Source organism: Syngnathus leptorhynchus, chromosome 11 (assembly GCF_054491065.1).
Source record: "Syngnathus leptorhynchus isolate UIUO chromosome 11, UIUO_Slep, whole genome shotgun sequence".
In the NCBI taxonomy this organism is placed as follows: Eukaryota; Metazoa; Chordata; class Actinopteri; order Syngnathiformes; family Syngnathidae; genus Syngnathus; species Syngnathus leptorhynchus.
Window position 1 is genome coordinate 559,976 of NC_141205.1, and position 24,431 is coordinate 584,406.

Sequence of the window (24,431 nt, forward strand, 5' to 3'; positions counted from 1 at the left end):
TGCAAAAAAATTTTTAAAAGCCACACGTGTTGAGTTCCCCCCCCCCGCTCAAATCGGCAACACGGCCGCTGCGTAAAAAGCAGAGCCTGCCTGGAGATGCACCGTCCGTCCGTCCGCTCAGCGGATGTGACGGGCGAGAAAATGATGCGAGAGGTCCAGGTGAGTGTCTTTCTTTCCCAGCATCACCGCGATATTTTCAAACATGAGCATAGCAGTCAGCGACAGCGCGGCATTTGATACACGCACAAGAGGAGACCAGACCAGACGAGGCTGCAGCGACGCGCTCCAATTAGCGCGTGCAGTGCAGGACACCAAAGATCCGGCAGCCAGGCGTACGAGCAACCACGGAGAAGAAAGTCACTGGTGCTTTTCGAGGATGCCCATTTCTCCATCCAATCGGGAAGTCACGTCTACCAAGCCAAGTATGACAGGGAGACTTTGAAATAGTCTTGAGGGGAGGGGGTGAGGAGAAGTCGAGAGAGAGAGAGAGATGCTGGCAGACTGGAATCGAACTATTCCGCTGGATCCTAGCGCCTGCAATCTGGACAAGAATGACGAGAGTGACACTGACAGCTGATACGGGACTGACTGGCGTCATTTTGCCCTGAATAGAGAGAGATTCAAGTCGAATTTCTGCGCGATTGAAAAGTGCACATCGTGTCGAGAGTGGTCGCCACAAAGGTACTGAGGTTTAGGAAGTCCATGTTTTATCAAAAGACTAAGGGGAAATATTGGCAGGATGGAGCCGACCCCAGCTGACTTTGGGACACACTCAAATGGTTGCACTTCCACTTAGCGTCAAGTCACTTTTGAATCACAAACTTGAAGAACCCATGACTTCCTTTCAAAGTGGTTGTAGTGGCAACGTAAGATGGCTACCCTCTGGCTTCAGTCGCGAGGGGCCACGACATAAATTCATTTATTTATGTCAGTGTCTGGATCCTACTCTGTTGTGATCACGTGGTTAGGATATAATATACTGTAATTCGTTTTCTTGTACTTTATTTTGGAGTATGTACTGTTTTTTTTGGTATTTCATTATGATACGCGTCATTGTCATGTACTTACGCAGGCGTTCAATAAAAAAACAAAACAACGTTGCTGCTGGGACTTGTAGTTTCCTAAATGTACATTTCAAAGCAATATCCCACGCCAAAAACTACTAAACCCACAATGCAACGGTAAACGGTCATCTTTTCCGGATTCGGTAAGTACAAAAAACATTTTGGAATCAGTTGGAGTAACGCCGATTTCACGTGCGCTTCGCTGTGCTTTTCTCATGGTGTTTTCCGGCCGGCCGAAGCGAGCATAGCATGCAGCTTGCAGACATACTGTATGCAAGCCCGCTTGAGATGTCGATGACTGTTTGTGTGACTTTTGACGTTTAAGGACGTCAATGATTTGTGTCATCCTAACAAACCTCGACATGAGTACAAGTAGTAGCCGAAGCTCAGTCACGTCACGTCCCAGCTTTTCTTTTCATTTGATTTGTTTGTGACAGCCTGGGTTCACGTCTGTTGACGACTGTTTTGCTGTGGTTTCTATTTGCCACTATTATTTGCTTTTGCTTTCATGTGCTTCCATGCAGTGCATTCTAAATGGATTCACTGTTGGAGTGACACGGAATGCGCTCTAAACATGCACTCCATGTTCCTCCCATTAGTGGCTTGGGAAGTGGCCCCGTTGTTCCCTCATCTTAGTTAATGGTGGCTGAGTGGCTATCAGGCCTCTCGTACAATGACCTGTAATGTATAAAATCTCACCCCCTGGGTCGTTTTCCGCCTCTCCTAATCCTGATGTACATTTCCGAGTCCCTTCCAAAGGTGTCATTAAGTCCAGAGTGAAATAACAGAAAAACAAACTCATGGTACAAATGATCAAATTGTAGATGGATGGGTACATAGAAGACAAATCAGTATGCAAAATCAAATGATCATCACTGTAGTAAACCGATCAAAGATCGTTCTTTTTTTCCAGCCGACATCATGAATGTGTTTATGTATTAAATTCTCTCTTGGGAAAACGGCTGTCATTTTTTTGCCAAGCGAGCCAGAAGTTATCGGCAGAGGTGTCGTAATTCAAAGGAACATTTTAAACTAATTTACTATTCACATCCACCTAACTCTTAGTGTCCTCTGGAACAGATTTATTCAATTTGTGGGCTTTCACAATGTGATGAGGCTCTTTATCCACCACCTTTGATTATAGCTCCAGTCACCAATCTCACATTTTTGTGGTTTTTCAATGGGCACAAATTATATGTTGGATTATCAGTGAATATTTTCAATCGTGACTAATCTGACCATTCCCCACTAGACGGCAGACATCCGTGGCTAGGAAATGTGGGGGGCCCCCCCCACACTGTTGATTGTTACCCCCTCCATCGTTTATGTTTATGTATGGAACAGAGCGAGAGCAGTCGGGCAGATATTGGTGCTTGTATATCTTATTTATCTAGTGAGTTAGTTCTCTCTGTCGTGCCCGTTCATATTATGTCAATTTAGGGCGATGAGCTCCATTTTTTTTGTCTTTCTAACTCGACGATCCCAGTGACAGACAGCACAAGCCATGTAGTTAGTTGTTGCATTGCTTTTCAAATTGTGTCTGTTGCTTCCCACGAGCTGGCTGTGAGATTGCTATAGGTTGTCACTGGGAGGAGATTATTTCTCTCTGACATACTCCGTGCCACGAGAGATGCTTGCTTGCTTGCTTGCTTGCTTGGCTATTTTCTGAATGCCAAAGGAGGAGACAGCGCCAACACTCAACTGTGCCAAAAGGCAATGGGTGGTCAGAAGGGATTGAGCGCTGTATCTGGCTGGTCAGAAGAGTTTTTTTTTTTTTTAAAGCCATTATTGAAGACAGTACACCCAGGGCAACCGTGACATTCATTGTGTCTGGTCTCGGCAGGCATTCGCTCAGTACAAATGCTGATTTTGGAAAGACAATGGAGATTGATTTGTTCATTAAAATGGGAGCTATGGTCTCTGTCATTAAAAGACTCAGCCTTGATTTGCTCCATTTGTCTTTATAAATTACAATATCCATTTTTTCCATTTGAAGTTTAATTTGTCATCGTTTTGCAAGGTTATTATTAAGAACAACCAAGCTCTTTTACAGCAGCCAAAAGAGTTTCATACAGAATGAGTCATTTTGAGTCAAGCAAGAAAATTCACCCGTTTTTTTTCTTGGCGGTCAAAATTGCGGTTTCTGATACCATTCCGGTTTCTCCAAATCGGCCTTTCCTGAACAAATGAAGGTTGTAAATAAAAAAGGAAAAAAAACTGCACAGATGTCAGTCTCTAACCAACAGCAGATCCCAGGGCTCCCCAGTGGACCGACCGCACTTGGTACTCAAGAGGGAGGAGAAGGAGGTTTGTGATGTGCTTGTGGGAAGACTTAGCAGAGAGCTGAGTTCTCTGTAAACTAAAGCCTAGCTTCAAAGTCCATCCGTCCATTCAGTAGCCTTGGAAGGCCCTTGGTGAAAGGCACTGATCTTCGCACAAAAACCAAGGGAATGCACTCTAGATCAATCTAGTTAAGCCCCACCGTGGATGAATACCAATGATGTTCATTAATGCTGTCAAGGTCACATAAATCTCATGTAACAAACTTAAGAGGCACCCTTTTAATGGGATCTGCTCAAAATGGCCTCCAATGAATTCCCGCACTGCTTCTGAATGTTGTTCAAAGACAGCAAAAGTGACTCTAAGCATGGTCAAACCTAATGTCACCTGGACTTGGCGAAGCATTTTCTTATTTTCTCCCAATACTTCCGTATTTGTCAGTGTTCATTTATTTATTGATGTAGGTATTGCTTTTGACCACTGTGCATGATGAAATCATTTCACTGGTCATTGGCAGCCAACTCAGTGGGTAGGACTAGCAGTTGATCCAGCTCCAAGCATGTGCTTCTGTGTGATTACCGACCACCCGCCGTCTCCGCATTTGTTCAGGGAGTGCGACATGTCAAGCCTGCAGTTTGGACAGCACCTTATCAAGGCCTCTGCCGTGTTCCTGCGGACAGAACTGTCTTTTGCTCTGGTCAACAGGAAGCCTGTGGTGCCTGGACGTATCCTTGAAGGTGTGAGGTAGGCCTGCTACAACAGCTTCTGAAACTCACAGGTCAAATGAATGATACCTGGAAATATAGAAGTTCTTCCTAGTCACAACAGAGAACATAGTATATTACAAAGGCTACATTTATACTGGTGTGATGCTGAATTGCGATTTTTCGCTAAATCTGGTCTTGGGGGCGCCTGCGGCTATGTGCTAGAGCAGTCGTCCAGTAACCTTCACTCTTTGATTTCCGCTCTGCCCGAGTCACGTGACGTCGCGATTGGGTTTGTAAGTCCAAGTAACGTTTCCCATAGAAATCAAGATAAAAGCAAATAACGCGTGCCGACTTTTTACCCTAATGTTTCAGCTCGATAGGTTTGTGTTCCACAAGCGGCATTTGCACACATTTCCTGCACTAGTTCCGTTAAATGCACGATTAGTATGCTTGGCTAAGTGCTTGCAATTAAAACATGCAAAATGATGCCCCTCATGATTCTGTGATCTTATGAGACACATGAACAAATGCTCTCGCATGAATTCCGAGACCTTTTGTGTCCCCTTCATCTCTGGTGGCTTTCCATCCATGTCTTGCCTCAGAGGCATTGTTTGCTTGTTTGTTACTTTGAATCGAGCCAGATATTTGAGCAAGGCCCTGCAGACACATCGCAGCCTCTTTCAGCGTCAAAATAGCAGGTCCCGCCCGCCACGACCAGCCATGGAACAACTAGATGTAAGCACATTGGAAATATCAGGTTCCAAAATCAATGATTTGTCTTTACCTTTTGTGGCGTACTCCAAGACAGTGGAAATATGGATGGCATACTGCCTGCCTGGTTTTCTTCAGTGGAGACTGCGTTGCCTACATCATTGAAATCTCCCAATGGTCTGCGCCAGCTGTGCTGCCGAACTTGTCAACTTCCTCCGGGCCACTGAGAGATTCAGCAAGATAGCGAGCACAAACGCAACGCACATCTGTCACCAGGCACATTTGATTTCAGAAAAAGAAGTGATAGCTATTTTGTCTCTTTGCTGTCAACTTCCATGATGCCTTTCTGAGTTCTAAAAACATGCCTGCCTTCTTCCTAGAAATAAGCCAGACTTTGTATACAACGCAAAATTCTGGACCCCAGAGTCAGCGTAAAACTGAGATTTAGGTGGACATTGTTTTTGTGCAACTGTTTCCGGTCTCGTCGTTTTCATTTGATTTCTTTTTTTTAATGTGACCTCCCTCTCGGTCAAGTCTCCAATGGAAAAGATAATCAATCGGTCGCAACGTTAAACTAAGACTAAGCGAAAAAAATATTTCGTATGCTCCTCGACGTCAACAAATAATTTATTTTCCTCTTTCCTGAATATTTGTTTTTCCTCTTTACATTGTATGCAGGTATGTGCATCCATACACTCCCACTTCCAAGCTTCCGCTCATTTGAACTCCACTTGCAATTTCCTCATGAACCTTCTACTAACCAGCGCAAAGTGTGTCATAACGTGTCCTCCGGGCTCTGCATGAGATCGTTTTCACTGCTCACTTTGGCACTTTCTCTTCTCCCTCCCCGCCCTCCTTTTGCTTCTCTTCCCCTGTGCACGGCCGTGTATTTGTGATCGCCGATAGCTCTATCTCTCTGTTTTGACTTTCCTGGAGTTGCCTAACTGGACGATTTGTTAAGAAACTATGACTACCATGCGGCCCGTGACAAAATTGACTTTGACACCCCCTGCTTTAAAGGATTCCTCGACATCACGATTGATGCTGCCGGGCTTCCCCCGCGCAATAGGTCCAGGTTTGCCGAGGTGAGGCTAGTTTACAGAACAACCGGTCAAATGCCCAAATGACTAAGAAGTGTCGAGAGTGTGCAAGGATGAGAGGGCAGAGATCGCCTCTCCAGGGCACACAGCTGGAACTAGTGTTGATGAACCCTGTCATACATTATGCATCCCGCGCGGGCGGGAAGGAAGTGAAAATGACTTTGGAAATTGGCCGATGAGCTCTGTCATTCACATTGCTCTCCATCAACATACTCGCCCCAGTAATCCAGCTTTCAGCTTTCAATGAATCATTGTATTTTATTGAACAGATGACAAGAATATCAAAATAAATGAAGTGCAAAGAAAGGTATGCTGCAGCTTGAAAGGTGATCCTGGCATCTAGCCGAGCAAGCACAAAAGCCCCTCCCTCCATCTCCTATCTGTGATATCCTCTCTGTGATCACAGCCACTTCATCTGTAATCCTGCTCCGTCTTTCACTTCTCAATTCGTGTCAGAGAGAGGATCCTATTTTGATGCAGGACTCTTATTTGTGCCACACCTGACACAGGCTTTGAGTTGAATGTTTTTGCTCCTTTCGTCTTTAAAGCAGAAGGATGCCCGTTGGACACCTTCGCTTTGAAATATCGAATGGCCCTTTCCTTCCTTTCTTCTTTAGCCAGTGCGGTGCTCATCAAAAGTGCAAATCTAAGCATGCTTCTTGAAATAACACGTGACAGCCAACAAGAGCGAGATGTCACATTAACTAGGCGCTAACACTGTCGGTGTGAAGCTTCATCAGGTCGGCCTCCGTCTCGGCAGAGATGCAAGTGTTTCACGACAAAACAAAAGTCCCGCTGCATCGGAATCGGAGTGTATTGATTTAGTCCATGCCTTTTACCTTCAGACGTTAGCATTTCCTCTTATTATTATCGTCCAAAAAACTCTCGATAGCATTTGTTATCATATATTTGGAAGTGATTTGCATGTCACTCATGACCTCTATAAAGTCCCTCCCTATTAAATGCATGATTTGTCAAAGCCTTCATGTATTTATTGATTCTTGTCTTATCTGTCTAAATCATTCAAAGCTGTCTAATGTTGCAGCCAGTCCTCTGCGGATGGCGCTGTCTTTATTGGGCACATACATGTCATGGTATTTGTCCCTCGAGTGTCCCGTCGCCTCAAAACTGGGCAGCTTTTAATTACTGTAAGAGCATGCAGAAGAGAATCGTTTCCATCCTTGTTGTTTTTGTCAATACAATATCATTTCGTGTAAAAGCCCTTTTTCTATTCCCATAGACCTGATTTTTCTCCCCAAAAGAAAACTTAATTTTACTTCTGCCATAAAAAACTAAACAGCAATAATGATCTGCTATTTGGATATGTGAGTTTAGTTAGCAAAATCTAGAAGTCCTTTGACGAATGCTGCATCAAAGGCAGGCAGGCAGGCCGGCCCTGACATTTTACCGTTAAAAGGTACGACTAATTGCGACCTCCGCTTTGCAGTTGCTAATTTAGCCCATGTAATTTCAGCTATTAGTCCTTTTGAATCCTCACCTCCAGAAAACACTAAATACCGACCGCTTAAGCTAATAACTGACCAAAAAATGTGGTCGTAAGAAATTTCATTATTGGATTCAGGGTGGGGCTTGTCAAGACTCTGGGTACACAGGTCGGCCGTACGGTAGGGTTGTAATGCAGCAGCAGCGCTTTTCCCCTTGACAGCTTTATCAATATTCTCTCTCATCAAAACGCTCGGTCAGAGAACGTCGCTGAAAGGTTACTGCTTCTTGGCTAACTGCCTCATTAAAAAGTTTGGAGGGGTATGGGGGCAGCCCCCGGAAGGCAAGGCGGGGCAAGGGAAGGGGGTCTGGACTTGACAGAGTAGTCAGTCCCTACGGTAGAAGCCTCAGCTCCTTTTGGAAACTCTGAACCCGCTATCTTTATTTACATTACTACGTCTAAGACACAAACGAGAGGGAATACTGTCTCTCTGTCTCCTCTCCTTGCTTCTCGACATTGCTGTAGAAATAAAGATGGATTGTTCTCTCTCATGTCTTGAGTGCCACTGGCTGGAAGTGAAAACACATCCACCAAATCAAGTAACTTAGGACATTTGAGCTTAATTCAGGTGATGCGAATAGTCAGAGAATGATTATTACAACCCTAATAATACCCCCCCCCCTCTCTAAAGTAAAGGAATTGCTTGTTGCAACGCCTTTGGACGGGACTGCATAATGGCCATAGAACCAGATTGAAGTGAGTACAAGAGCGATTGAATAAAGAATGAAGGGTAGGGAGAAAAAAGGACAGCTTGCTCCCCCTCTCGTCTCGCCTCGCCTTTACTGGCCGAGTGTGGAACAGATGGAGGATGACGGTGGATGCTTAATGAGCTTTCAGGCACGCAGACCTGTGTCACCACAAAAAGATTCACCATTCGTCAACACTTAAAGAGGCCGATTTTTTTTACATTTGCGCCTTAGCTTCGACCCTGGGACACTATTTGCTGAGAAATTGAATTGCACTCGTTTAGGCAACTAACACTATTTTAGTTGCCCAAATATTAATGATTGATATTATGTCAATATTTTAAATATTTTAATTTGAGGAATTCATTTCATCTTTTGGACTTGATTACATACTGTGTGTAGGATTGGACATTGATAATTCATGATACATGACATAATTTGAATGTGCAATAATTGGTGATTGGTCCAAAAGCCATTCAGAAACCTTTCAATGGTCAGCTCATTTTAGTGACAAACTTGGCAATGCGTGTCGCTGAAATCAGCTTTATGAAGTGGATACTGCAGACACTGGAGTCTTGAAGATAGATACATACTTTGTGCTAGACTGGAATGATCTTTTGTCCTTTTCATTGCACAAGGTGCTGCTTAACTGTCCAGAGGATAGATTGCAGTCATCATTCCTCACTGACACCACAGTCTTTGACTTGCTGAATTCTTTCGCATTGTTTTTCTTCGAAACTATCCAAATAATTCACCATGTGAGAAAATGCTCTGCTTCCTCATTGACAAAACAATGTTTGCTTCTCCTGTTTTAGACAACATCTCAGAAACCGCCATTGTTAAAGCAATCCTTTGAATGGATTTCGTATATGTAGTGCAGCATTGAAACAAACACACCGTCCAGTCGTGTGATGGTTACATTTAATTTCTGTCAGTCAGCATTGAAACAAACTCAATTTCATTTCGGACCGAACCTTGTTGAGAAGACGTGTACGCTCCAAGTTGCACGGGCGGGCAGCTTTATTTCCTAGCTAATGACTGTCCCAGCATGCAAAGCTCTCTCATAATTAGCTGTGCGTCCTCAGGGAAAATGAGGTGTCACCTTTGGGTTAAACATTGTTCACCTCTTGCAAGCATGTCACCGGGAAAGGTCACTGACTCCATCTCCCCGTTGACCTGACCTCGTTCACATGATCGTATGTCATACAGAACAGATGAGCATGTTGCCTGTAAAAATGCAATCAACTCAAAAGGAAGATTGGACAAATAGTTGTCATTTGCGCTCTTTCAACACAACAAATACGGTGTGTGTGTGTGTGTGTGTGTGTGTGTGTGTGTGTGTGTGTGTATACATACATACTATAAATAGATATATATGTACGTACATAAAACGGTCAAATATTCAAATGGTGAATGCAAAAATGACCAAAAATCTTTGGAGCTGTCATTTGGACAATTTTGTGAGGACAGACTTGCGATTATGGCAGATGGGTGAGTTCTTCAAAGCTCAGTGAGGGCAAATCAGTCTTTTGATCAGTAATGGCCAGAAACCTTCTCACAATGAATTCATTACTCTTGAGAAAACAAGACTTTCTTACCTCAGCTTTTCCCAAGATGACTAACTTTCTAATGGAACTCACAGCAATCTTTTCCCATCGGACTTCAGAGTTGAGCTTTACTTGTAACTTTGTTGGAATGTCGTGGTCCAGATGGAGTTGCGCACCGGCGGTTGTCACTGTTGGGACAGGAAAGGCACGTCGCCCGCCCGGCCGGCCGGCGTCTCCCACGGGAGCCGCTTGCAATCTGCTGGAATGCCTCTTTTTTTTTTTTCTCCCCTGTGAGCCCCAAGGCCCTTGTTAAAATAGGTCCGCTGAGAGCTGTCATCCACTTGGCAGGTGGAGAAGACAGCAGATGATCTAAGTGCAGCTCGGAGCGGGAAAAGGGCTTCATTTGTGAACTTGCCATGTTGCGAAAGCGCGTATGGATGAACTTTGTCATGTTATTAGAGCGCTTCTGTGGCACCTTAATCCTCTCTTTCCAAGACTAGATGGTACATTTTTCTGCCTTTCAATGCTTGGGACTATTCTTTTTTATTCCTGCAAATAGTAATGAACGTTGCTTCCGACAAATGTTAGCTATTGCTGCGGGATTTTATTTGTGCTAATCTAATTAGTTTCAATACAAGGAATGGATATAAAATGCTACACTTCCCAAAGTGATAGATAGAGCCAGTTATTGGATATACTCCATTACCGTTTCATTTTGACAGCGTATTTGTTGCCATTTGAAATTGTTTTGGGTGCAGATCTGTGTCATGCAGCGTGCCAGACCCCCCCCAGCCCCCTCCCACACACACACACACACACACACACACACACACACACACACACACACACACACACACACACACACACACACGCGCACACTGCTAAGCCAAGCGTTACATTGACCACCAGTGGGCTGCATGTTGCCAGCACGTTCCTGCTGGCGCTTGGCCGTCCGTCATGTCTTGCGCGGTGGCCAGCTGCTTACTTCCCGTGTGTGTGGAAACATTGTTGAACAGCACTAAGCCTCCCCTTGCACCAACCGCTACCATGTTGGCATCACAGAGGAATTACGTGTCGAACACAGCCAATGCAGTTTCCGAGTCAACTGTGATTTCAACACAACGCTTTGCTCGAAGTCAGCGTGAAGATAAAACGCTTCGGAAATTGAACGTCCAAACACATCAAATCTTGATCAAATGATACTTTACAACCACTGCCCGAGCGAGCTCTGTCTTTTTTTTTTCAAATTTATTTGCAAGCCCACGGCCACAATTACCAAGTAACTCAATGTGATATATTCTGACGTGTTTGAATATCTGTCATAATAAAAAAAGACAAAGCCCCAAGCGCAGTCAATTGGACTCCTCTCAAGATGTTTCCTTTGTACTAGCCATGCAAATCACAACTATATTTCAATTTAAATGTATATTGAGATGAGCGCTACGGTACGGCTGCCTACAAGCCAAATGGCTGTGATCATAAGATGAGCAACGTGGGAACGTGGCATGTTGAATCATTTGGAACTTTTTGTAACCTGCTTGCATTTCCAGCTTTTTGCCACTAAAGCCGTTTTCATGTTCTGATGACCTTTCATCGAGTTCCATTTTGCATGGTACTTAAGTTTATGAGCAAACGTCGGCTAAATTGGCCGGAGCCGTAACCTGTTTTAGTAGGGTCATAAAGAAGATCGAAAGACTTTACACGGGCCTCAATTGATTCATCATTACACCATCACCAAACTGACTCCAAATTGTGTTGTATTATTTGTAACTGTATCATGTTGGCTTAGTTGTTGGGCATTTGATGAACTTTTTCATGAAATGATTGACAGGAAGTATTTGTGTCGGTGCTAGTGGCTTACTCCAACAGATTCAAGCTGTGGTCTGTTTGTCTTCTTTGACCACAGTGAGTCATGGAGCGTCTTGCAAATGAAGCAGCTTGATTCACTCAGCAATATACATTGTGTCTTCTCTCTCATTTGGAGCAAAGAGCTGATGTGGCCAGTTTATTGGGAGTGGCTGCTGCAAAGAAAAAGCTAGCCCTGTGGGAAAGAAGCCTGGAATGCAGTCGAGGATGCGGAAGGCCAGCGGCATGTGTCGCTTCTGAGATGGATAAAAGAGGGTGAAATTTGCCGCTTCATTTCTATTCCACAAAGCCAATATTCATCCGAATGATGGGTTTCGACTAGTGGGGGGCGCTTACGACATACTATTGGAAAGAAAATTTGGGGCCGTTATGTCACTCCATCCTAATATATGCTGTTAATGACTTCCAATGACATCATATTATTGGATCCAGCACAGTGGGGACCCCCTGCCCCGTCCCGCCCCGCCCCGCCCAGCATGCAGCACTTTAATGAATTGCAGCTAAGTGGCGGGTGTCGGAGGGAGAGCGGCCGAGCCTGCTCATTCTCTGCGGGAGACTTGGGAGCCTAACTAACCCATTTCACAGAAAGGAAAGGCCAAAGCAGCACTCGAGACACATACTGCCTCAGGCAGGCAGCGCCAGCCCTCTTCTGTGCTCGCTGTAGTGTTGACCACAGGAAATTGTGATGACGTTTGATATTTAAAAAAGATCCAAATCAGACGATGAATTTGGGTTCATTCAATTGACGAGTTGAATGCTTCTAGACCTGACATAAAACAAACAAAAAAAACTATTTAATGATGCATGGCATGAACAAATACAAGAGTTGGACATATATATTCCCCCCACACCATTCATCTTTCTTCAAAGAGTAGTAAATGTGAAGGGATCTCCTCAGAAGCCTCTGAGTTGCTGAGCAAAATGACCAATCTTTCTCAGTGAAGGAGATTTATGGATTGTCATTTCAGCACTTTTCTTTCTTTTCTCCAATCGCTCATTGAAGGCCAAGCACCAGATGGAGGCTAAAACAAAACAACAGGAACCAGTTTGTCATCCTTCAAAAGTGCCATCTTTGCAACAAATGAGCGCGGGCTAGTGTGTGATCAAACGGGAAACTCAGCAGCTAAGGTGACTTTTTAAAAACTGCACATCAGAAGCGGAGGGGGGAACAATAGCAGAGCCTCCATGCCGCTATTGTTTTGACACCAACAAAAAGTATTCGAAAGGCCTCCAGAATTCCCTTCAAGGACACGTTGAACAATGTCAGTAAAGCACATTTTACCAACACTGACAGTTCCTTTTTATACCTTATTCTTTCTTTCATGCTATTATTCTATTTTCTTTTTCTACATTTGACAGTGGAGCACAAATTGGATGGATCTGATTGGTAAAGCATTGCAACATTCAAGCTTCTCGCAAAAGCACAGAGCATTGAACCCCGACAAGGTTTGTTCCTTTGACAAGTTGGTGTGTGTGAAGCGCAAGGCTTTGTGGCAGCTTTAGCCCCGTGATCCCCAAAAGCAAGTCTTCCTCAGCCTGCCATGCAGTCCCTGCCCGTCCGTCCGTCCGTCAGTCCGCCCGCCCGCCCGATAAGCAAAGGCAGGATCGAGGCCGCAGTTGAGTGATTTGATGCTGGGAAGCACTTATCACAAGTATTGATTTGTGCCCCTTTGTCTCTCTTTTAGCTATGCCTATCCTGGCTGGTCACTCTAATCATATCAGATTCAAAGGCTTGTTCAACAGTGATAGAATGAAACAAAGCTGGCTGCCTGCTTGTCAAATCCAACGTTAGTAAGTTCCAAGAGCACTTGAGTTTAAATTGATTGGAAAAAGAAAACAAAAACAATTCACTCCATTGGGAAAACCTGAAAGGAAAAACAAATCAACTTTAGCCGGGTTTTTCAAATTGTGACATCCATTATATTTCTTTTGAATGTAATTTCTAATGCCGCGCTTTCTCCCATCAGGGTTGCTACAGCAACTCGTAATGTGTTGCCTTTTCTTTTCAACTCAATGGGGTTTGGTATTGGTGTGACTTTGAAACAATGAGTGTTTGCATTACCAAATCGCTAAATGTTGGTATTTAATGACATTTAAAGGGACACAAAAGCCACGATTGTCTCTTTATGTATTTGTTTGTCAGAAAAATGAGAAAAAAGGTATCTTTTTTCCTGGTTTGCACGAGGCCTTGACGTGATTTTTTGAGCGATCGTTTTTTTTTTTTTTTTTTTTTTTTTTTTTTTTTGTTAAGAGAGAGCTGTATTTCTTATCCCCAATGATTCTATTGAGCTTTGTCTTTTCCCCTCAGCTTTATCCATCTTGGCTATTCGGAGCTAAGCAGTACTAAGACACAACAGTGTGGCTCCGAAGCTTTTCCTCGGCTTAGGTTGCTTTAAAAGCCTCGAATCCAACATGACAATTAAGTCATTATTTTGAAGTCCAACGAGACTTGATGTTGATTGAGCTTTCCGGGAGCAACTGACAAAGACTTGTTTTCGAACTGTGCAACTCAGCTTTTTGCACTCAATGTATATTTCTCAAAACCACAGGTGCTCGTGTCACTTTTATGGGGCCAATATGGAGTAGGGCATGCATCATTTCAAGCCTGTGCTTTTAATATGCTTATTTATCTTCACCTTTTGTGTGAGTTTCATACAAGAAAGACTTTGTACCTGGCTGAGTTTCTCATAGGAACTGTGGCAGAACAGTACATTTTCATACTCAAATAATTGTGTCTTGATGAGAGTGGAGTTAAAGTACAAAGTCACATGGCTACATTGCTGTTTAGTTCTTGTTGCTTTTTTGCCCTAGATTTTTTTTTAAATTTATAATAACTGACAGTCAGTTTTAAAGAGCATCCAATCTTCTGAACGTGTCGCTCTTTGAGTAAGATGACTTCAATCTTACTACAATGCTTGTCAAATCTCAATAGAGGGTAATGAAATGAAATTCCGATTCAACCTCTTTTTTTGGCTTTGTGATGGCAGGAATGATGTGAGGAACATGACAGAGAACAATTATTCTCCTGACTTTTTTTTTTTTTTTCCCATCCTGTCAGCCTGAAAGCCCAACCAAAGTTGTAGCATTGGCAGAGATCTGTGGACTACCGAATTGATTCAATCCTTAATTGTTGAACTTGTTAGCTTTGATTTCAGGTGCTCCATCAGTTAGTTCAAGACGTTGTCCAAATAAGCACACAAATATGCATTTTATGTGCATTTCAATTGAGTTACCTTAGATTGCAAAGTACTTTATTACTTTCAATGGACGCGACAATCTCACCTGAAATAAAAACAGCAGTTGTTTTTTTTTTACATTCCATGTACGTTCCACTCCAAAAGTAATGGGACATGTGAAAAACAGATGGTTGTCATTGTATAAAAAGAAGAAATAGCAAATGAACGCTGAGGCTGAATTCCATATTCTATTTGAGGTCATTGTAAATTGGTTGAATGAAGAATATTTTGTGTTTTTTGTTTGATTGGAGAATGTCAAGACAAGCTCCACTGTAGCTTTGAGAACTCAACAACAATACTAGTGTATTCCGAAAAGTTGCCAATTGCTAATGAATCAATTGAAGGCCTTGTTTTCCTCATGTGTAGGCCAATGTGCTCTTCGAGGCCATGATGGAGGGAGGCCATTGTGGTGTGGGCCGGCCGGGACAATTGTTGCAGGAGCCGCGGTGATGGATCTCTTTGTTTTGACCAGTGCCAAGCCAAAGGGCATTTTGATTGATTTGAGGCTCTGCTGCCTTCATTATGGCCTGTGATATTGTGATTATTTTTTTTTTTCTGACTGCCTCCTATTTATTGGGGTAGTGAAGAGCTTCCTTTCCAAGTCACGAAATGCTTAGTTCAATTTCATGGCAGAGCCTTAAGCAAATATGGGAATGTTATGCAGGAAAATACTGTCATCACTCTCACATTTTTTGTCAACATCGTGAATATGATGATGTCATGATGCGGCTAAACGTCAATGAAAATGTGACTTTTTCCTCCAATTCCAAACCTCCTTAACAGAACCTTTTCAGATGTATTGGTTTGCCCGCTCCGTCAAGTGGAGCGTTTTCGGGATCTTCGACCAGATGAGGTGACCGATTTATTCAGCAGCACCCAGAGAGTCGCCGAGGTGGTGGAAAAGCACTACAATGCTACATCTCTCACCATTGCCATCCAGGTAAAATTAAATCATGTTGTTGTTGTTGTTTGTGTAGGATTCAATTGAAGGCTTTTCATTTGAAGCCAAGAAACGGATTGCATCAAAGTGTACTTTCCTTACAGTATAGCCAGCCACATTTCATCCACTCATACATTGAAGATAAATTCAGATCCATCATTGACACCTGTGATAAGTGAAAGGAAGACAGGCTCTCACCTCAGATTGAACAGCCTTTTTTGCATAACGGGTGATATATATGCTAATATAAAAATACCACCTAGCGTGCACTGTGGCCCTCTCAGACAAAATTGTTTCACAGGTTGGTAAGCGAATCAAAGTTAAAAAAAAAAAAAAAAAAGCAACAAAGAGAATGCTTTGCCTTGATGTCACTTTCTTTGACTGGGGAAATGGATCACTAAGATTAGGATTGTAAAATGAAATCTTGACAGCTCCCTTTTTTCAGAACCACATTAAAGTACTATTCTCTGCATGCGGTATCAATTTTTCACCTCATTGTGCCATTTCTGTGAAGAATAGTATCATACAACTCATCTCGGGTTGATTAAAACAAAAGGTTTTGGGCAACACAAGAGTGATTTTTTTTTTTTATCCCCCCCCCCTCCGCCCCTCTGATCAGGGCAGGGACAAAATAATGATCACTCATCTGATGTCTTTTCTCACTTCTTCACTCACACTAATGTGCAATAATTGTGAGCAAGAAATTTGGGTCTGTAGCAAATAACACAGTTGAATCATTTGAATTGCACCAAAAGGTTACATTGTCGGATTGGAAGAAGATTAGAGGAACATGCTTTATAATTCGAGTTGGGCAAGTTACAATATGTCATATATTTCACATTACTCATGATAAATAAAGCTGTTTTCACGTCCTCCTAACTTCTTAGCTTGCTCCATATCTTGTTTTCTTTTCACCATAGCACTTGAACTGGCACGACGTTAAGTAATATTGGAAAAAAAAGCCTTTTGGCTTTTTTCCGCTATTGCATCCAATCCACAAAATTCACAAATGTCACACTTCAGACTCATTTCGACATGTTATGTAGGAAACTGTGGAAGACAATTGAATTATGATGAAAGTGACCTTTAAATACTTGAAGAAGAAAAAAAAAGAAAATCTTTTCTAATGACATCTTTTTGTTCCCACTAGGATGGCCCCGAAGCTGGACAAACTGTGAAGGTGAGAACTAAATCATTCACAACTTTTGAATATGTCATGAGGATTTCGCAACAGTTATACACCATTAAATAACCATTGTATCTCATTTCCACTTCCAAACTCGTGGCATTGATTAATTATTTAGTCATCTTCTAAAAGGGTTCAAATATTTTTGGCATGATCCCATCTCCCAAAAAAAAAAAAAAATCAAAAAGTTGACTGGGAATCCATTAAGAATATGTTAATGGCGAATAACTCATCACGGACACTGAAAAATAGAGCAGAATAGAATTGTGCAAAAGGACATTTTTTAAATTGGCGTTTCAACCCTAAAAAGAAGGTTATGTGAGAAAAAAAAAAAAAGCCCTAACAACATAGCAAGCCTTCCCCATCCATCAAATGAATTTACTCCGAAATGAAGAAAATAAAAATAATTTCGTGATTGACTAAGAGTGAGTCAGGCCAAATACACTTTGATAAACTCACTGCCTCGGGAGCCGAGGCAAAATATAATTTTGAGGCTTGGAATTGCATTTATAATGCGGGATGATGATTGTGATTCATCAGGCGGGGTGCCATATTTTTTTTTATTCAACAGTCCTGCAGGGGATTGATGTGATCCTTATACAATCCAATCTAATCCAATACAATCCAATCCAATAATATGATCCGTTCCTTCATTCATCAACAGTTTATCCTCATCCGTCCCCGCGCCTCTGAACTGTGAGGCGGACGTGCCAACCAGTGCGCCACCGTGATGTGATGATCAGATTAAATAAAAAACGTTGCAAGTAACGACCTTACCGTTACTAACAGTTAAACGCGGCACGTTACTTCTACTGCTTCTGGCCGTGCATTTGTCAAGTGTCTTGAGGACATTGGCGTCCCACCCTTGCAGAGAAACAAATCATAGTTAATCATGCAGGCTGCCAAGTTTGTGACAGCAAGGGAATAGTCACCCAAATAGTTGGATAGGAGCGCTGTGGTGAAAGAAAGTCAATTACAGCCTTAAAAGTGAAAGCACGGCACGGTTGGCACGGCACGCACGGTGGAATTTCTCACTCCTGTGATTCGTGGCAAAGCGGTAGCACTGTTTTGCTCGTTTACCATTCTGTGAATGAATGACGAGTCTCGACGGAAAGACTCAAACAAGGTTGGAAAGATCCCCCTCCCACAGCACAATGCCTAAACAACTGCTTTCTCTTGTTTGCTTGCTCGCAGCATGTCCATGTCCACGTGCTTCCCAGGAAGGCGGGTGACTTTCCACGCAATGATACCATCTATGATGAGGTATGCCACGTTCTGTTCCGTGCTTTTTTCAATACACATGGTTTTTATTCCCTCTCAAGCGTTGTACGGCGGTTACTCCTAGTGACACGTTTCACTTGCTCACTTGTTTCACAGTTGTTTCACAGGGCTCGCCACGTCTCGCTTTCAGGTGCTTGTTGTCATGTCACACATTCTGGGGGTTTTTTACGAGCCGTTGTTGCCGAGAGCGCTTGGTCGATTGCGGTCCCGCTGTTGCCGCCCATGAATGAGGTGCCAATTTCCAGCCGCCACCGCCGTTGGTGATTGGAGCTGCTGGAGCTAAATTGGGCTACCATGGTTAAGGTCTACCCGTGGAGCTCCCGCATTAAGGCCTTGCTGGCCCAAAGGAGAGGGGGAATCCAATGAAATAGCTGGGTAGAAAGATTTGATGAAAAAACGGCATTGTTCCAGTTAACTGAGCTTTTGTAGTTAACTTCCCTGAACGGGTGGGTCTCTGTTCTCTCTCTTTTTATTTTGCATCCTACTGGCTCTCTCAGCCTCTCTTTGCCACCCACCCCAGCTACACAGGCACGGGGGGACTATCACCATCTTGTATCAAAAGTAAGAGCTAGAAAGAGACCTACTCTTTACCCCATCAATATTAGCAGGGTGGAGCTTGCAACTGACATGACCCTTCAAGCGCTACTGCTATGATTTAAATAGAATTCACTCATGAAGAAGAATTCACTCGTAATAACTAATTAAACACAAATCCGATGTGGGCAATACAGACAGCCCAGAGGAACAAGGCTGGCTCTCCAAAGCAGTCAAGCAGAACATTTCAATAAGAAAATAACCAACATGCCTTTCAGGCTCTTTTAAATTTCACTCTGACATTTTGAGTCTGTAGCAAATGAATATCAATGACAATATGTTTGATAGGAACATTCGAATAACCCTGCCTCTTTTACGTGTAATATATACACATATATATTGTGTGTATATATCAACGACATCCGTGATGACAAAGAACAAAAAATGACGCGTCAGACAAGCTTTTAGTCAAATGTGCGCGTAGTGTTTAGAAATGTTCTCAACCATCCACGATGAACATCTCAAAAGTATGGTATCAAACAAGCTCAACTCCCTCTCTGAAGTCATTCTTCTGTCAAATTTCTCCTGAGAATAGTCACATTTTGTAGCATTGTGAACTTAAAAAGCATCCATGTATGTCATTGTCCAGTGGGGACTGTCACAGTTGCGCAGGAGCAGCACGGACACCGTACAAGCCCACACTTGGGCTCTTTTTAATTTCTTCAGGGAATTACCACGAGCCGTGCTCAATCAGGGGGATATTTTAAACACCCCCGTTTTATAACATGCCTATGCGGTGAAAATGACTTTGAGAGGGAGGGAGCTGGCTTTGGGAAATTCTTCCATCAGAGGAAGGAAGGCCTGGCCTGGCCTGACTTGGGCTTAGACTTGGGTTTAGACTTGGTCTTAGACTTGGGCTTAGATTTGGGCTTAGACTTGGGCTTAGACTTGGGCTCTTGATCCAATGTTGGGAATTTTCTGCCAAAAGCCTCCATCCACCACAAGTAAATCGATTGATTGATTGCTGCTCACAGCCCCATGGAGGCTTTTTATGTGCTTGGCGTGTAGATGGTCCAAAGGTCATCATGTGGGGCCAGTGCTTCATGAAACTGTATCCTCTTTGACGTACCATTGTACAATAGCCAGGCGGCACGGCGGGAGAAAATGGGTTGGCCAGAGGTTAATGAACTGCAATTCTCCCGCCCGATATAGCTTTTCCATCTGTGAACGATTGGGGCCCCAAAATACAATGTGCGTATCCAATCCGGTCGTTGTCATCGCAATCTCCTTTTTTGTACTACCGTCGATACTTTGGGCCTTTTTGATCAGCACGATTCCCATAAAGTCCAAATGTTTTCGGGACTTCTTAAATAAAATACATCTATCAACTCATTCACTGCCACGGACCAACAGATATGTCAAATATTCATTTGAAGTGGGCTGGGCTGAAAATTCTGACCGCAGGGAGGCCGCTCATTTCTTGCTCTTTTAAGTCAGCCTTGGAAATGTTTTAGGAGGTTTTCAGAGGCCTGGTATGTTATGTTTTGCGGGGGTGCTTGAGCTCCATTCTTTTAACATTATTAGTACTTGCAATGATTTCGTTGAATGGGCAAAGTGTGATCTATCCCACCAAGACAGGGAATGGAATGGAATGGTGGTCATCCGTCCGTAGTCCTCATTAAAAGTGGCTGTTAGTTATTTGGATGGTTAAAATAGAGAATGAAAACGCTTTTCATTTTTCTGATCAAAAAGTACATGGCTTGTTAGTGAAAAATGGAGCATCACGGCTGGATGATCCTTCTAATTGGAAACTGTTTAGGAACAATGGCTCTCTATGAAACTTGGGCACAACCAATTTGGAAATCTTCCGGGATATTTTAGTAGCTCCGGTCTTTTAGCACTTACTGAATGTAGTGCAATAAATATATAAATCTAAAAAACAAAATGACATTAAAGAGCTGAAAGCCAAAATGTTGACAGACAGACATTCAAGGTTTCGATCGTTAAACTCAGTTAAATTCCAAATCCACTCCGGTCAAACATTGAACGTGTCCAACATTAATTTGCACGATATGTACGTATATCGTCATACTACTTTTGAGAGGTGGGCAAATCATCGTAGTACACGCCATCATTTGTCTTTCCGTTTGAATGTCGCTTGCGATAGCCTCGTCACGTCTTGCGCTTTTGTCGCCGATGCTGTCGTGAGGCAGATTGTAAGCGCATCGTATCTATTCACATCATATGAATGTGCCACCAAATTTTCATTCGGAATTTATGCACTGTGACTTTTTTTTTTTTCAATGTATTATGTGGGAGGTCTACAATTCCACGAGTGATTAAAATGCAATCCTGGATTGCTCAAAGGTGGGAATGGTTTCACAAATAAAGTGCGAAGAAGGGCTGCTGAGGGAATTACCTGCTGATATAAGTAGAGGGAGGAGGAGGAGGAGGATCATAGAGAAAAGAATAAATGAGTCCAAAACACTTTTGAAAATGACTTTTCACTGCCGTGAAACACAAACCTCCGCCAAGGTTAATACTTTGCCAGCAGCCACAACCCACGACACCAAAAAAACAAATCAAATACAATTCATATGATGGCTGTATTCATGGTTGCATGTTGCACTTACTGACATTTGCATTTGCAGCTCCAAAAACATGATGGCCAAGATGAGAATGTGCCCTCAAAGTGGAGATCAGAGGAAGAGATGGCAGCAGAAGCCTCAGTCTTGAGAAATCTAATTGGGAACTCTTAGAAGGTAAATATAGGAACATGTTCCTTCATATTTGATTGGACTGGGTCACTAATTGTCTTTTATGTAGGACAGCATCCAATGTCAACAAGGATTGATTGGGGAAAAAAAATAAATCAAATGAAGTTGTGTATGCAATAATATCTGGAGGAATTGTCTTTTGGTAAAGACTAGTGTGTCTAAAAGAATAAATACAATGTTTTAAAAGTACATGCAAGGGGAGAACTTGTTCCAAAACTCCAAGCAAACTGATCACTTCTTGCCATGGTATTATTATTGAATCATCATTGTCCCCACAGGGGGAAATAAATACAGTATATATCATGGTCGCCTGTCCCGTGCGTCAGTTTTTGTTTATTTGTATGTTTTTTCTTCCCTCAGTACATGAACTGATTTACACTACGATAGGAGATAAAATGCTTTTGCTTGAATAAGATTTATTTTGTTACATATTAAAATTGAAACTGATATTTGATCCAGTAAATCATCCCCAGACCTGAAATAAAAGCGTGATCTGTCGTATACTGCCCCCAGTTGGCCAGAAACACAAAACCTTTTATTGACGCGGTCGGACAAAATATACTTACTTATATATATATAATATATATCATATACTTTGTTTGAATGAAAATTGAAATAGGCTTTAATGCCACAAGCTGGATCCGACTCAATGACTCAAAGCAGGATAGATGAGTTCATTACAGACCAAATATGATTTTACTGTTGAAATAAGTGAACTCTTCCATACCATAAAACTCTTCCATGAAACAAATGGATTGATTGCCTCATTTTGGTCACATGATCTCAAGAACGTATTCTATACTGAAAACAGGATTTGTCAGTCGTGTGCTGATGCAAGGTCCATTATTGGAAGTTTGGCACTGGCATGATGTCTCATGACACACAATCCAACAACTAACTATTTTCACATCTGCTTTTATTTTCTTATTGTAATGCACCAAAATTGCTTGCAGTTGTGTGTGTGTGCGCGCGCACACACAATGGCAATGTCACACAGTGATCATGTTTCTGTTCACGTGTCATACCTTGCCACTCAACATTTTTGTGCCGGTGGGGAAGTACGAAATATCTTCTTCTTAATTGACTAAATGACAGTTTTGCTTGAAAGACTTGAATACCAACCAGTTCCTTCTATCAGTTCGGGAAGATCACGTAGTCAGTCCCATTCTAAAAATTCCATAAATGCCTTCTGTCCAAAAAACAAACAACTATATATTTGTGTTTTTTTTTTGTTTTTTTTTTAGTAACCGACGCTTACTGTGTTCACTGCAGAATCTCAGACAGCTTCTCATGATAATACTCATAGTTGTCTTTGCAGTCTTCCCACAGGTTAAGAGGTTGCTCCTCATTCTCCACAAATGTATCCCAAGTATAGGCAAAGTCCAGGGGCTTCATCATCCTCAGCTTACATCCGGCTTTATGCAAGGCCTTTAGCCCAGCCTGGATCTCCGCCTCCTCATACTCAAAGAGCCGAGCAGCAAAGATGCTCAATTGGATGTTTTTCTTGGCGTTCAACATGTCAACTATCTTTGCAGCGCAAGCAGCGCAGGGACTCGATGACATGTACCTGAAAGAAAAGGGACAGCATTTGATGACATGTATTCTTTTGCTGTCAGTCGTGCATTTTTATCAATTCACCAGGTAATTGTGTATTTGAGTGAAGGCTCATAGTCAGACAGGCACTGTGTGAAGAAGGCCTCTTCAGCATGAGATCCGGCATGTTCATCCTCCAGACAGCCTCTCAGAAGGCCGTCAGGTGTGTTCCCTTTGTCCAGCAGGTAACATAGGAAGGTCTTATTGCGGCCCGAGGAGTATTCCACGTTCTTGAACTGGAACTTGAATGCAAAAGGATCGATCCGATCGCTGTGAAGAAACACAACTCTGCTGTTCTGCTAGTTCAAGCAATTTCATTCGATTCAAGCGCAGTGCAGGCCAACTCCATCCTTTTAATACCTCAGACTAAAGTGACTGGGCCTTTTTAGTGGCTGTGGGTTTTGCGTCTTTGATAGGGAAGCTGTTGCCTGATGTTATCATTCCTTCCTCTACCTACACCGTTGATCACTGGAGCAAACCCATTTTGGGCGAAAGGTAGCATTGGTCGGAAAGAAACAATCAGTCAGCGTCACATCCACACTGTCACTGAGTGGAAATTGAACCCACGCGGCCCGCACTCGAGTCAGTCACCATTGGTGACTACTATTCTTATCGCTCTCATCACCAGAGTATTTTGCTACTTTCTTGCCTTCATCTAGGATGCAATATTTTCAAGCTTCTCAATGCCATTTACAGCCAAAGGATGGCAATGTACCGACTGGATTAGGAAATGCTAATTTCAGGACTAGCATTTTTCTCTCTCTCGCTCTCGCTTTTGAATACTTACCCGGCAATGATTTCAAATGGAGGTAGTTCCATGGGCTCAACCTGAAGCTCTCCGTTTTTCCCATTAGCTGTTGCATCATTGGTAGGCACCGACGACTCAGATGGCGGTCCCCCTCCATTATGTTGAGCATTTTCCCCAACATGATTCACTTCCTTCCCATCCTTGGTCTTTTCACCAGCTTCTTTTTCTTGTTTGTCCTTTCTCCGCGACATACGACTTCTGTCAGCCATGCTGTCGGATTTATTGTGGCCTCAAAAACGTATTTGAAAAAAAAAAAAAAGACGAAATGCAGACAATGAGACAGAGCAATGGAGGTACTAAAAGTAAGTCTGCAGTGCAATGGACTAACCTAAAGACAGAGGTGGTATAGGGGAGAAGGGAGGGAGGGAGGGAGCAACGGGTGTGGGTTAGGGGTCTGTTTTGGGAGGGGCACACTGACATTTTGGTCATTTGTAGTTTGTATACAAATTGGGTAAACACTCAGAGTGTTCAAATTGAATCACGGATCTTTACTTTCATGTAGGTTTAGTGAAGTGCTAAATCCCCCGCAAATATGATTGTTCTGTATGAGTTGCAAATCCGCAGAAATCAAATTCAGTTTAGTTTAAAATGGTGAATTCATGAAAAGACTA

At 42.7% G+C, this 24,431-nt stretch overlaps 2 protein-coding genes across 5 annotated transcripts; one reads left to right on the top strand and one right to left on the bottom strand.

Moving 5' to 3' along the window:
* Positions 1–128: 128 nt before the first annotated feature.
* On the top strand, positions 129–21,800 carry fhit (fragile histidine triad diadenosine triphosphatase). 4 transcript variants are annotated; one of them, XM_085923120.1, is made up of 7 exons: positions 129–1,207; positions 3,954–4,069; positions 15,496–15,641; positions 16,792–16,821; positions 18,022–18,090; positions 21,294–21,404; positions 21,474–21,800. In XM_085923120.1, the coding sequence occupies exons 2-6, from the start codon at positions 3,964–3,966 to the stop codon at positions 21,399–21,401; spliced, it is 459 nt and encodes a 152-aa protein (XP_085779246.1). In that variant the 5' UTR covers positions 129–1,207; positions 3,954–3,963; the 3' UTR covers positions 21,402–21,404; positions 21,474–21,800. The 4 variants fall into 4 exon arrangements, with proteins under 4 accessions (XP_085779246.1, XP_085779244.1, XP_085779243.1 ...); XM_085923119.1 differs by having other exon boundaries at positions 134–1,207; positions 21,469–21,794; XM_085923118.1 differs by having other exon boundaries at positions 132–681; positions 21,294–21,796.
* Positions 21,801–22,634: 834 nt separating this feature from the next.
* On the bottom strand, positions 22,635–24,115 carry LOC147048668 (C->U-editing enzyme APOBEC-2-like). Its single transcript, XM_085923114.1, has 3 exons — positions 23,800–24,115; positions 23,058–23,282; positions 22,635–22,986 (listed from the first exon to the last, which is right to left on the bottom strand). The coding sequence occupies exons 1-3, from the start codon at positions 24,027–24,029 to the stop codon at positions 22,683–22,685; spliced, it is 759 nt and encodes a 252-aa protein (XP_085779240.1). The 5' UTR covers positions 24,030–24,115; the 3' UTR covers positions 22,635–22,682.
* Positions 24,116–24,431: the final 316 nt, after the last annotated feature.